The sequence below is a fragment of the Chelmon rostratus genome, chromosome 9 (assembly GCF_017976325.1).
Source record: "Chelmon rostratus isolate fCheRos1 chromosome 9, fCheRos1.pri, whole genome shotgun sequence".
Taxonomy (NCBI): Eukaryota; Metazoa; Chordata; class Actinopteri; order Chaetodontiformes; family Chaetodontidae; genus Chelmon; species Chelmon rostratus.
The window spans coordinates 17,428,733-17,442,620 of record NC_055666.1 but is presented as its reverse complement, the minus strand read 5'-3'; the positions used below and the strand labels follow the sequence as shown (position 1 = coordinate 17,442,620).

At 41.4% G+C, this 13,888-nt stretch overlaps 1 protein-coding gene across 1 annotated transcript in view; it reads left to right on the top strand.

Moving 5' to 3' along the window:
• kdrl (kinase insert domain receptor like) overlaps window positions 1-10,545 on the top strand; it is a 44,953-nt gene extending 34,408 nt beyond the window's left edge. Inside the window, exons 26-30 of the mRNA XM_041944208.1 lie at window positions 921-1,026; window positions 2,572-2,696; window positions 4,092-4,170; window positions 5,399-5,502; window positions 8,310-10,545. Coding sequence (XP_041800142.1) covers window positions 921-1,026; window positions 2,572-2,696; window positions 4,092-4,170; window positions 5,399-5,502; window positions 8,310-8,493 — 598 coding nt within the window. The 3' untranslated portion in view covers window positions 8,494-10,545. The remainder of the gene's footprint in view (window positions 1-920; window positions 1,027-2,571; window positions 2,697-4,091; window positions 4,171-5,398; window positions 5,503-8,309) is intronic.
• The last annotated feature ends 3,343 nt before the right edge of the window (window positions 10,546-13,888 follow it).

Here is a 13,888-nt window from a genome sequence, read left to right as displayed (position 1 = left end):
AAAGCCTGCGATCATGCTCTTCACATCCTGCCACCATGAGGAGGGCTACCACCTGGACGAGTGTGCTCTACGCTCATTAATGTGGGAATCACATCTGCTTGGCTTCTTTCAGCCGGGTCTGACTGCACCAAATATGATGCCATAGGAGAGTCATATTAGCTCTATTTACATAAAACAAGTTAAGGATTCATCACTGACCAATCCCGACCAATTAAGTTACACACTGTGAACGTAATTTAAACAGCAACCATGGTGCTCAATTTTTAAATTCCTCGGCTAAATGAGACAGGCCACTGCAGTGGAAACTCACACAAAGGCTCTGAGTCTTCCCACATGGGCAGAGATGCTGACAGCTTGTCAGAGACGTGAGCGAGCCTGTGTGCTCTCACTGGTCTTCACACCCAGAATCAGAGTCAGACACAGCCGCCCAGGCTCAAATTCACCTGAAAATAGAAAACAGGGCATGCACGAATGTTCTAGATCAGGCATGTCAAACCGATTCCATAAAGGGCCGTGTGGCTGCAGGTTTTTGTTCCAACCTAGGACGAGCACACCAGACCAACCAATCAACATCAAGGGATCACTTAGTTATAAGCTGAAGACTGAAATCAGCTGATTAATTGACTCCAGTCTGGTGTGTTCCTCCTTGGTTGGAACGAAAACTTGCAGCCACACGGCCCTTTATGGAATCAGTTTGACATGCCTGTTCTAGATGACAGTCGATGTAGAGGCGGACCAGACGTGGTCTCTCGATGCAAAGAGGTTTGTGTATTAAAGATAAGAAGTCAAAGTGCTGCCAAACATGAGGATAGTTCATTCTTAAAGGTGCTTAGTCATAGGTTACAATGATACATCAACTATAGCATTAAGAGAGTCCATCCAGTATGCTGTATGTTCAGTGGTGTCATCTCTGCTCTTAGATATCAGACCATGTTGGACTGCTGGCAGGGGGAGCCACTGGAGCGACCGACCTTCACTGAGCTGGTGGAAAGGCTGGGAGACCTGCTTCAGGCCAGCGTGCAACAGGTATGATAGACAACAAAGACAGTTTGAACACAACTATGATAGAATTTAAGCTTTAATTCATCAAAGTCCAGTCAGTGGCATCAGCTTTGCTTCAAAGGTAATGGGCAGTTGATGATCAGCAGCTTTGGAGCTCTGGTGTAAATTCAAACTAAATACTAATACAAAGAGATTAATGGGATTGTTTTCTCAGTGACTGACAAACGCTGGAGCTAAATTTATGTTTCACCCCCTGCATGCTTCACAAATCCTAAACACATTGTGGCTCCACTGCACACTTTGAACAGTATTAGTCACTGGTTCTGCAGAATGGGTCACAAACACTGCAAATATTCAGGAAGCAGTGTTGCTAATCAGAGTCCTGCAGCCTAAAGAAGATTCAGAGCGAGCGGTGTCTCGCCCAGGGGGCTGCTCAGAGTAACTGAGAGTGAAGGTAACACTCAAGACAAACACTTGGCTCCCTTTTGAAATGGAACCGTTGGTCTTGTAAGAGGAACCACACTTCAAAACACATGGAAAAGCAATGTAATTGTTAAGGTGATGCAACATAACATTGTCTGGTACGAATGCTGTGAAATGTCACAACCTGTTTTGTAAGGCAAAACATGTGTTTTGGTCGAATCGGGCCAACAAATATGCACTCAAGGAAAAACTCTATTTGAATATACACAAACACATTTCAAAGAAAGGAAAATCTGCCGGTTATCCACCAGGTCTTCAGGGCTAACTTAGACCTGGGTCGGGCTGGGTTCGATTTTCTTCGTTCAGTCTAATAAGATCTCTGATCTGTGTGTGAACATGTTTAATATCAGAGTGGATCCAGGTGGCCCCACTTTGTGCTCTAATCACATTGTCAAAGAAGAAAAATGTTGTTTGAAGTGTAAGAAAAATTAGATTTGTTTCCCCTTGAGCCTGTTTCAGATCAGCTGGACCCTTGAAGGCCGCTCAACCTAGACCTGATCACATATAGTGTAACTTCATGAGCCACATACAATTTTAAACAATGGTGAAAGAATAACAAAATGTTTTGGGAAAAGGTGGCTGGAAATTTGAGCTCTTAGTGTGGCAATAAGGAAGCTGTCGAGCTCCCTGTTACTGCAGACACAAAGAAAGGGAATTACATGTCACCACACAGGCTGCACAGGACGTATCTAGTGAAGTAATCAGTGATAAAGACAAGGCCACACATCTCAACACATGAATACAGCATGTTACAAATGAGTCTGTGACGGCTATCGTCATGAGAAACCGTTCAGACTGGACAAAAAAAAGAACATTGGAGGGGTTTGACTCTTATTAATAAAGCTATTGTTACAGTGCAGGAAGGCTGGTCACGGTCTCTGCTGCCTCCATCAACTTCATGAACATTGTATTGGATTTATTAGGTATGACCTTAGTTTCTTTGGCTGCCCGCCACAACCTGTGGATGTGTGTGTGTGTTTCTATAGCGTGCACACAGCATCGACTTACTTTACTACCTCTTTATGATTTGCCTCATGGAAGTATATAGCTTAGTCTTTCTGTTCTGTCTCTGTTTGGTTGCTATAGGAAGGGAAGCACTACATACCCATCAACACAGCCCTGCTGGCTAAGGTGGGAGACCCGTCCAACGCAGTGCCTTTGGAGGAGACGCCCACTCGACCCGTCTCATACCGCGACTCAGGGAGCACCTGGTGAGAACATGGGTCATTGTACACTTGATACTCTATTGCATTTGGGCAGATGTTGGTGTCTATTTTTCTTAGTGCCACATTGTTATGTAGCCACTCTAGTGACGTGAGTCAACAGGCTGTTCATTCCACTTCTTTGGTCAAGACTGAAATGCTGGAGGGATTGGCAAAAATACTATACAGACATTCATGGTCTAATGCAGTGGTGTTCAAAGTGGACAGAGGGCCAAGTGCACGTGTGCAAGAGCTTTACAAATTCAGTTTGGATCCTTTTTTATTAGCTGCTGTTGTTGAGGAATGTTTGAGGGCCATGACTTTAGCAGTACTCTGACTTTTCCTCTAGCGCCACCATGAGTTTGGCATTTGTGGTTTTGAGTGAAATGTCACAACAGCTATTGGCCTCGAAATTTGACACATGCATTAATGTTGCTCTCAGGATGAACCGCAGAGACTCCCTTAACTTTTCATCTAGCACTTTACCTTGTAGCTTGTCGCATACTTTTGTTTATGATCAAATATTAGCTCAACTAATGACAGTCCCATCAGATGAGAGGATGAACATGGCAAACCTCATGTTTGCTAAACATCAGCATGTTGGCATTGATGTTAGCTTTTAGCTCAAAGCATCGCTGTGCCTATTTACAGCCTCACAGAGCTACTAGCTTGGCTGTGGTTTCTTAACCTTGTTGGCTTAAATCTGTTATACTACCCTTTGAACTTGTTAGGACCTTCAAAGGAAATGAATCACCTGATTTTAAAGATATGTAAACTTATCCTCAGATTGTTAAAGGCAAGCAGCGTTGTCTGTTTTGCAAAGGAAATGCCTAAATCTTTTTCCCACTTTGCACTGAATAATATCCAAAACAATTAGTGTTCCTGTAGCGCTCAGACTAAACTCAACCAGGAGAACATGCAGGTCTGACCTGCAGGTCTGGGACAATGAGAGACCTGGCACATGATAAGAAATATACACATGGCAGCATGCTGGACAGAGAGCTTTCAGTATTGTGTCTCCTGTGAGGAATTTCACCAAAAGCCAGAAAGCCAGCTTCAAGATTTATGTCCACTTACAATAATATTTGTTGAGCTCCAGGGTTTTCACAGGTCCTCCATGTGTGTTTATTGAGGAGGTGTTGAAAAGCAGTAATGACAGTTAACCCTTAAGCTAAATTAAGCAGTCCTTTTACCCTCTGAGTGTTGAAATGCAAAGTAAACAAGGTGTACTTTCAAAGTACAATGTCAGAGATGCCACACGTTGTTGATTTAAGTGATTAAGTTCCTGTGGTTTTGTTGCTGAACTTCACCTCTGGACTTTTGTGTAATCAAAGGATTCTCTAAACGCAGAGAGAACTTTTTAGAGTATTTTGGAGACTCACCCTGAAAATAATTTCTCGCCAGGAACATCAAGATCCGTCCTGCTAGTGTGAAAACCTTCGACGAGGTTACCATGGAGAACGGGGCTAATGAGCACCACGAGGTGAGTTAATAATTCTAAAACTAAAGCAGAAACAAACACACAATCTGTATTCCACGCCAGGCTGTTAGTTAGATGGCAAGCATTTGACAGCTAGGTAGAAACTTCACTCTGGAACATAAATGTAATATTTATTGTGGCCCAATTGAACTGTCCGAGAGAATATAACATACTTTTCATTTAAGGTGAATTTTAAAATGACTTTGGTCAATTGGTTTTCATCCTACCTCTCAAACAGTGTGTTAAAAATATAACTTTATTTCTTCTGTCATGTCATCTGGAGTCCCACAAGGCTCTATACTGGGCCTGATTTTGTTGTTTGTTTGTTTGTGTCTGCTACCATTTAGCCATATTATTCATTACTTTCAACACTTTGACCATTTTTATGTCAATGACACATCTCCTTTAGTCACATAAATCTTTAACAGTCTGGATTAGCTGCACAGCCTCTGACTTGTTGCAGCTGAATCAGAATCAAACTGAAGTTCTGGTGATTGGTCCACCTTCAGACGCTGACAGCTAACTTTAAATATTCAGACAGTTCTCTAGGAGTTGTTTTTTAACAATACTTGACCCTCAATCATCACATTTAAAGTCTTGTTCAGTCTTACCGTCTATAAATCATAAATATTACCAAAGTCACTGACGCAGCAATTGGTGCAAAATGTAGCTGCAAGGCTTCTGACAAATACTAGACACAGAAAACTGCTGTGTCTCTGCAGTCCTGGCTGAATTACATTGGCTCTGTACTTGTTTTAGGTTTCAATATGAGATTGCTGATTGCTTTTAAAGCCCTCGGTGGTTTGGCTTCACTATATATATCCCTGATCTTTTAACTCTCTGGGGTGTGACAACCAAATGTTGTTAAAAGTTCCTCAGTCCAGGCTCAAGACAAAGGGAGGTCGTGCTTTTACTGTTTTAGCTCCAACACTGTGGCACAGAGTTCCCCTCACTACCAGATTAGCTGATGAACTTACCACTGAAATATTTTTTTTTGTATTTCATTTAATTTCACTATGCTTTACCATTCCATGAAATTATTTTTTTACTTAATGCTATTGACCTGTGAAGAACTTTGTAAGTCTGGTTTTAAAAGGTCCTAAAGAAATAAAGCTTACTTACTTAACTTGTATTTAGATATTTGTAATTTGTTCACCTCATAGCAAAGAAGGAAAGATGGCATTTAGGATTTTAATTATTTACTTTCTGTCTGTTTTTGCATATTCATCAGGGCGGTCAGTCAGACAGCGGGATGGGCCTGTCGTCTGACAACATGCAGACTCTGAAACGCCTCGAATCGTTGGCAGGCCGACCTCTGAGCATCATGGCTCTGGCGTACGTACGCTACACCACACAGCACCCCCCACATGCCCTGCAAGTGACAAATCACACAAACACACCGCAAGAGACTGCAAAATACCTGCTTGGAAACCCCCCTTGTACTGTGCTGGAATTTAGACGCTATAACTGTCACACACACACACACACACACACACACACACGTTTTCTTCAGCCTTGAAAGGACGTTAGCAGCTAGTTACCCCTTTTGTCTGAGGAAGCCGTGAGGTAAGGACATCAGCACAAAGGAGAAGTGGGAGAGAAAAAGCTTGAAGGTGTCAAACTGGAGGACTGAGCACAAAAGCAGAGTGGTTGCGTCACTTGAGGTTTGGCTGTTTTAAGAGCACATACTAAAACCCCTTTGTTTTCACTAAAGAGTCCTGAATGAGATACCTCTCGGATGGATTTAACTTATGAGTCATGGCTGTCTGGCATAATGCAATGCTAGGTAACAAACACACATAAACTCAAAAGAGTGACCTTGGCCCAAAGTCTATCCTCCAAAATTATGTGGATCGTTTGATGGCTCTAAGATGTGGGTCCTTCCAGGGCGAATATATTAAACTGTCATAAAGGAGAAAAACAAGGAGACAATATGTTCTCACTTAAGGAGTTATTTGAGGGTAAAGTCAAATCTGAGTCAAATTTCTGCAAATCTTTTTCTTATGAGGGTCTCTGTAGGTGTTGCAAGGCTTAAATATTAAATTTACAGCAGCTCAGTGGCAGGGTTAATTTACAGGGTCAAACCTCTGAACTCAGTAGTTACACTTTAAACCTTGTGGTATTTTTCTGCTGTTTCCTGCACAGTAGCAGCTATTAATACTCCTTCAAAGTATTGTGGCTTCCACTTATAATGTTTAAAGGAGGAACAGCAGTAAAGTAAATTGTCCTAAAACAAATCTTCATATGTTTCCCAAATCTCTGCTAAGTTGAAGAGGAAGGAGTGCAAACTTGTGAAAACAGTATAAAAGCTCTTATAAATGATTAAGAGGGAACATGTAAACAACTGAACTTATGAGACGCAGTTAGCAGATTTATGTAGTCTCTGAAGCGATTTAATTCACAGCTCGCCAAGCTCACTTCCACAAATGCCCACGCCCACTCGTGGTGTCTTTTAGATCTCAAAGCTAGAAGTCGAGGCCACGAAGGCTCATTACAGGCCTGCTAGTGTCATCAAGGCCTCGGCGTGTAAGGAAGAATCAAGCCAGGCATGCAGAGAATGATCTGCATTTAGAGGGGAGGACTTCCTCGCCGGGCAACCGCTCAATCACTGCCACCTTTGAACTTAGGAGGCTTTACAAGGGCCTCCCCTGTCAGCTATAGCGCAGTGCTCCTTTTGTTTGGCTAAAGTCCACCTGTTGCCCCAATGGCCTTAATCGCTCCTATAGCCGGACTGCTTTTCGCCACTAGCACACAACACAACTTTGACTGAGCAATAATGCCAAGGAAACTGCCTCAGTCGTGATTTAGTAGACGAAACTGCAGTAGCTAGTTCAACAGTGTAAAGCCAAAAGATGTTAATTTTACTATCAAAAAAACAGCTAATATTCACATCTGAAGCTTTTGGTTTCCTCCTGCTCAATTGGCAATGGCACCTGTAGCTTGGCATTGGTGAGGCAGCACTGTGCCATTGTTTTTGATGCCCAGTTCAGCAGGTAGTTATTCATCAGGGCAACATTCCAGTACAGCGGCGTCACTTACCCCCGCTGGGCGCTGACCCTTTGGCCTCGAGAGAGGAGCTCTGGAAACCCTTAGCAACCTCCAAAGACAATAAGAGGCAATTACTCATATTCTGAGCCTCAAGTGAAGCAGAAACGCTCAGGATGATTGATTACATCATATCTGAATAAAGAGTGGTTTGTCTGATTGTACAGCTTCAAGAGGGGCTTTTCGTAGAATATCAAAACAGTCCTCCATTGTGCGAGTGATTGAGTCAAGTTGTCCTGGAAAAAAAAACCTTTAAGAAGAAAGAATCGCTTGATATTGTGCACAGCTGGCTGTTTACGCACTGAGTGCTCCAGTTTCCACCCCAAGAGAAGAGCCCTGAGGAACATTTGTGTCCTGTGTTATTTCTTGGTCGCGTCACACTGATTTGTTGTGTCTGTTGTTGCAATTAGGACTGTTTATTGCACAAGGCTGATGATGTGGCCAAGATCCACTTATATTGCTGCGTCTCTGTTTCCGCGAACAGAAAAATCAGCTGGAACTCCTGGACTTTAGAGCTCCAATTAATTGTTTTTCTTTATCGATTAATCTGTCGTCTATAAAATGCCATAAATGCTGAATGATGGCCATCACAGTTTCCCACAGCCATCTTCAAATAGTATGCTTTATCCAACCAGCTTAAAGAATAGTCAGTTTATAATGATACAAAACAGAGAAAATCATTAAACCCTCATGTTTGAGAAGCTGAAACCAGAGAATATCAACTAATCGACTAATTGCTTTAACTCTACTGGATGTGTTTTGAAGGTGTGACCATGAGAGATGTGAGAGACATTTTTGCTGTGTTCTAAGTAAATAGATAGATAGATAGATAGATAGATAGATAGATACTTTATTAATCTCCAAAGAGAAATTTAAATAATGGAAAGCATCACTCTGAATGAACAGCTTCAGATTTGTTTCACATTTTTAGGTTGTTTTGAAGCCTGTGGATGAATAGTTTCTGTGTTTTTATGTTAGCGTGTGTTAAATCCACCTTGAAACTGAGGTTTTTTGGGTTGGATTGAGTTGTCTGGTCGCAGCTTCAGTCTGGTGTTATTTGCCTGTTATGTTCATTTTGTGTGTGTCTGTGTGTTCAGGATGAAGGCAGTGAGTAAGAGTAAAGAGTCTGTGCTGAGTGACTCAGAGAAGGAGAAGTTCCCGCCCACAGTCTCCTCTCTGGACTTCAGTCTGGACGACTCGGCCCTGGACGACGGGCTGGAGTGCCACAGCCCGCCGCCTGACTACAACTACGTGGTGCGCTACTCCACCCCACCTGTGTAACCTCCTGCTCCGCCCCTGGAGAATCTGACTGACAGCTTGAAGGCCTTTGCTTTGTTCTCCTCTGTTTTGGCTCTTATCTCTGGACTGTTGTGTAGCAAAGTGTGAGAGGAAAATACGTGACATTCCCTTTAGAGAGGAAGCTCTGAAATGAATCATGAATCTACTCGACTTCGACCTCTTCCAACTTCCAGCGCGACTGCTGTGCAGCAAGAAGGAAACCTGCAGACTGTTGATCCCTTTCCAGTTTTCAGACGTAGGCTGACGTTAATGCTGCTGGTTCGTTCCACATTCACTGTGATATATCAAACAGCTGAAAGCAGGCTCAGGTATTTCTTTCATCTACTGTGAAAACAAACCACAATGATCCCGACTTTACTACAGATCTGAATAAACTACAACCTTCGACGAAGGAGAATTACATGCAAAAAAAGAGAGAGAATAGCTCCATCCATAATGAGACTTTTTTTAAAAATCCATTTTAATTTTATTCAAAAGAGAAAATTCAAAAGAAATTTGTGAAAAGGGCTAAAGAGAAGCTACTTTTGTAACGCGGCTTCATTCGCTCACATGAAGGTCAGCTAAAGTTCAGCTTTGCTCCAAGCAAAAAGCAGATGGACAACAATATAACTTTGATCATTAGTTGTGAAAAGTCTCTTATTTGAGGTGTCATTGCTCCAAAAATATCAGCTCAACTAGCTCAGAGAGGAGTGCTGGATGTTCTTTAAGCTCTCCAGGTTATGGAAAACCACTGGTTTTCCATTAACCACTGGAGGTTAATGGAGGAAACAGGGTAGAGCTGAGAGTAAGACCGGTTGGCTCCAGATTTAACTTTACAGCTCGACCACGACAGCATTTAAATGAAGAGTTTCTGTTTGTGTAGCTTCCTCCTCCTGCTACAGTCTGGTATCAGAAGAAACTCTTGAGTTATTTTTGTTTGGTCAAAGTAAAAAAAGTGAGAAAAAACCATCATGTTGAGTTAGAAACATGCGATTCATCAGTTCATTCAAGAAAAAGCATTCGTAAAATGAATTGTGTATTTATTTAGACTGTAAACACTGTTACTTAGTTAACCAGTTTGTTCATTTAGCTTCATATTTAAAAGGTAACCAAAGGATTTTCCAGCTCAGTCTTCCTGACATCACCATGCAACACCCCAACACTCACTCACTCACTCCAGGCGTATATGCTGTTTGTGCTGCTGTATTCACGAAAGCTGAGGGAACGTGCTCCCGCAGAATCACGTACGTGTCCGGTCCCTCCTCTCGTGCTGAGCGTCAGTAAAGCTTGCAGGGCGGGCGACAAAAACTTGGCACCAGTCTGCTCTGGGGTCACTGTCGTGTTATTTGTTAACATGTAACATCTCAGCACACCGGATGTACTGAAAGTACTGTGTACCACACCTTTGCTCACACCTGTGTTAGCGTACACACACCCTGCAGTAATGCAGCCATCTTGTGCTTGTTGACCACTAAAAAGAAACAGTATTTGTCAGTGAGTAAAATACAGTATACTGTGGGTATTTCCAAATGATGTTTTTGTTTGTTGATGTGGGGAGGAAGTGATTATGCACTGATACTTTATACCAAGTATAATTTTTGTATTCTAAAGGTATATTATTATGAAACAGTGTTGAGGGTCCCATGTTGGTCCCAGACTTCTGGTTTATTTTGCATTTTTTATTTAACTCTTAACTCTAGTACGTAGAGGGAAGTTAACGTCTGCATTGTTTTTTGTGTTGTTTCTCGCCATCCTAACATCATAACAGTATGTTCACTTCTTGCATTTCTGTCTTAAATGTAATTTTACCGCTATCACACTTACATGCAAAGGTTCCAACCTGAATGCAAAGAGAAATATGTTTGGATTTTATTGCATTTCTTCACACTTAACTACGAGTAATAAGACCTGCAGCAGCTAAAACGTCCTCGTAGCTTTTTCTGTTTTGTTCATGTAGTGTAACACGTTAGTTTTGATGAAAGTAATGTTCTCCAACACTGTTAACTGCGCATATGAAGTAAATAAATGAATAAAGATCTATATATTTATACATTACTTGCAGTCTCGACTCATAATTGCTTGAAATACTTGTATTATAAGACATATTTGTTCTGATCAGGTGCTACACAGCGGCGTTGCTGTGGGATTCATTATTCCCAGGACATAAATCCTAATGAGTTTGATGATCCCCTGACTTTTCCTCTAGCGCCACCATGAGGTTAACATTTGTGGTTTAGAATAAAGCCACTAGCATGGCTTAGAGTCTTATTAGTATATGGCCATGATGTGACTAATTTGCTCCATTTATTAAAAAAAAATGGTTAAAATCACAAGAGCTGTGCACATTTTTTGTGTGCTTTGGGTTAGTTTTTACTCAAATGAATATGGTTTCATGGCTTCATTCAAAAAGAAAAAACAGTATTTGTTCAGAGAGTTCTTAAGTCAGCTGAAGAGAGTCCAAAGCACATCGTTTTATAGTCATCTCAATGGGCTTGTATAGAACTGTCTGTTGCCAATAACTAAAACCTATAGTACTGTATGATCTGAGATCAGTAATCAGTAATGTAAATCTGTGCATTGCATGCAGCACAAACAAAGAGTGACTTTCTTTTAACAGGTTTTAACATTTAAATAGTTTCTCGAGGCTTTAAAGCTACTCAGGAGTTAAAACACTCGAAAATGAAAGAAAAAACATTTTGTTTCTCAGAAATGTTTTTTTTTCTCCCTTTATTTCTTTTAAATCATCTCACGACCCCTCAGACCTATCCCACAACCCCTCACAAGGTCCCCAACCAGGGCACAAGCAAGTCTGTTTGGAGGTTTAAAACTATTCTTAACTGTAATCAAGCTGATTCACAGAATCCTTAATTATTCCCATTTGAATTGTCGAACCTGAATCAGCGGCTCTGTTTACATTGGACTGAGGCATCAGTGTCCAGTCCCCCGGCTGCTCCTTGGACACCGAGAGACTCACTTCCTTCGCCAGGACAAGGTGTCGGCAGCCTGTCTGACAATGCCCCCCCGAGCAGGAAAGGAAGGAACTCTTATTCATCCTGGTGACGACCGGAGGACGCCACACACAGGCCTTCCTCTGGGGGAGCGGTGCCCCTGCTTACGGGCAATGGGTGTGTCTGAGGGGACCACACGCCACAGGACAGGTTGGGCCTTTGACTGTCTCCACTTGTCCTCATAGGATTTACTATGTTTACTGAAAGGTATGCGCCCAACATTACACCCAAACACATATCAGCAACCTCCGACTATTCCCAGAATATGAGATGCAAACAAACAGGGGAAGGATGTTGAGGGGGAGGGTATTCTTAACTGTCTTTTTTTTTTCTTTTGGTAACAAACAGGCTTGTATATCTACACATACACACAGTATTTTTCCATACAGGCAAAAGTATGAGGACTGGCCTTATCCTTTCCTGATGAGCACTACGCCTGGGAGCAGCACAGATACTAAGAGAAAGCCCTGCAGAGAGCTTATTAAAATACTCATGCAATAGAAAGATGATGTTTTCGAATTGATGATCTGGATCTGAAAAATAAGCAGTAATTGTACCTGTCAAAAAATGCAACATATCCCTGTGAGCTGTAGTGAAGTAGAAGTATTAAGCAGCATAAGTTGTGTAAAAATGTGTGTATATATAATGCATATATTTACAAAAACCAATGAAAGCTGATAAACCACTGAAAACATTAAATATGTTGTCTTTGTACTGTTATCATACACACTTTTTACATAATTTTTCTACATATTTTATTTATCTTTTGTACAGTCAAATTTCATTTTGCTTGTATAATATGCACATAAATATAGTCTACTTTTTACTTTGTATTTTGTTTTTTTGTTTTTTGGAATGTTCTCTACTTTTTCTTCCCACTGCTATCACAGGCTGCTGTAATACCCAAATTTCCCTGGCTGGGGATAAATAAAGTTTTATCCTAACTATCTTATCTTATCTTATCTTCAATTAAGCATATGTCAGAAAGGATTAGCATTCAGTTGTACTTGCTTTTTACAGCATCCCAACGTTTTTGAAATTGGGGTCGTACACCTACCTCAAAATGTACTTAAGTACAGTACTTGAGTAAATGTTCTAATTTAAGGTTATTATTGTTATAATTATTATTAGTGGTAGTAGCAGGAGGACAGGCAATTTCACTCTAAAAAGAATGAAACTTCCGACGCAGATGTACAGGCAGTGATCAGGTGGGAAATAAACATCAGCAGACAAAGAAGTGATAGAAACTCAATGCCATTGTTCTCTGATCAGAAGTATTGCTAATGAAACATGTGAGGGTATAAATCTGTTACCAAGAGAGCCAAGAGCAGGATATGAGTCAAGATGGAACGTGGCAAATAAAGTGTTTTGGCTCCAACTACAATCCTATAAGATTTTAGTGAAGTCCGTTTTTAATTATATCGGCCAAAAATCACAAATTTGCCATGGAAGGCTTTATGGTCTGCACAGCATCCGGCACCCTCCATCCTTAGACTCCAAAAATTGGAAAAACCACACAAAAAATAAACTTTAAGAGGAAAAAAAGGGAGAAACTCTGATTGATCTGTCAGGACTTACAGAGTGCAGAAAACTGAGGTATAATCATCAGAAGAGTTGTGTTTGTGCCACACCCACAATGCAGTGTGGTGCAGCCTGTTTTTGTTTCCTGCATTTGACAAGTGCATTTATGAAAATGACCCCCTCCCTCTTTGAATACTTACATGGCTTCTTTCCAAAGCAAACAGAGGTGCAAAACATGCCATTAATCACTAGAAAAGAGGCATTAATGAATTCAGGAAACCTCTGACACTGCGCCAAAAAACATCCAACTGAATCTGTGCAGCTTGAAATCCAATCATACCAAGCAGTGCAAAGCCCCCCCGCCCCCAAAACAGCCATACAATGTTATTCCCAGACCCCTGCCCATGAAGGTGAATGGTGGGTAGGCCACATCCGTGCCTCTCACCTAAATGTACAACAATGAGCCGGATACTGTCCTCTTAAAATACCAAACTTCAGTCCACCTTTAACAAGCAAAGTAAAAGACGGCTAAATAAAGACGCTTCTATAACGGGCTTCAGCACCACTGCGCTTCAAAGGGGGGAGAGGGAAAAAACAAACATCAGATCAGCAACAGGTTAATGTATTGTTTGTTATATGTAGCAGCTGTGTGAATATCTGACACGATGAAGGCGATGAAGGCGAAAAACAGTAGCATCTGCCAGCTGGTTTTGACACAAAGTCATTTTTTTGCACAGTAACAGCGAGTAAAACCCAGTGGTTGAGGTGCATGATCCAGATCCATGTAGCTGTCCCACTGTCACAGAATATTATGCTTATAGTGTTCTAATCTAAATTAAGTGTGTCAGTGTGCTAACATTCGCTAATTA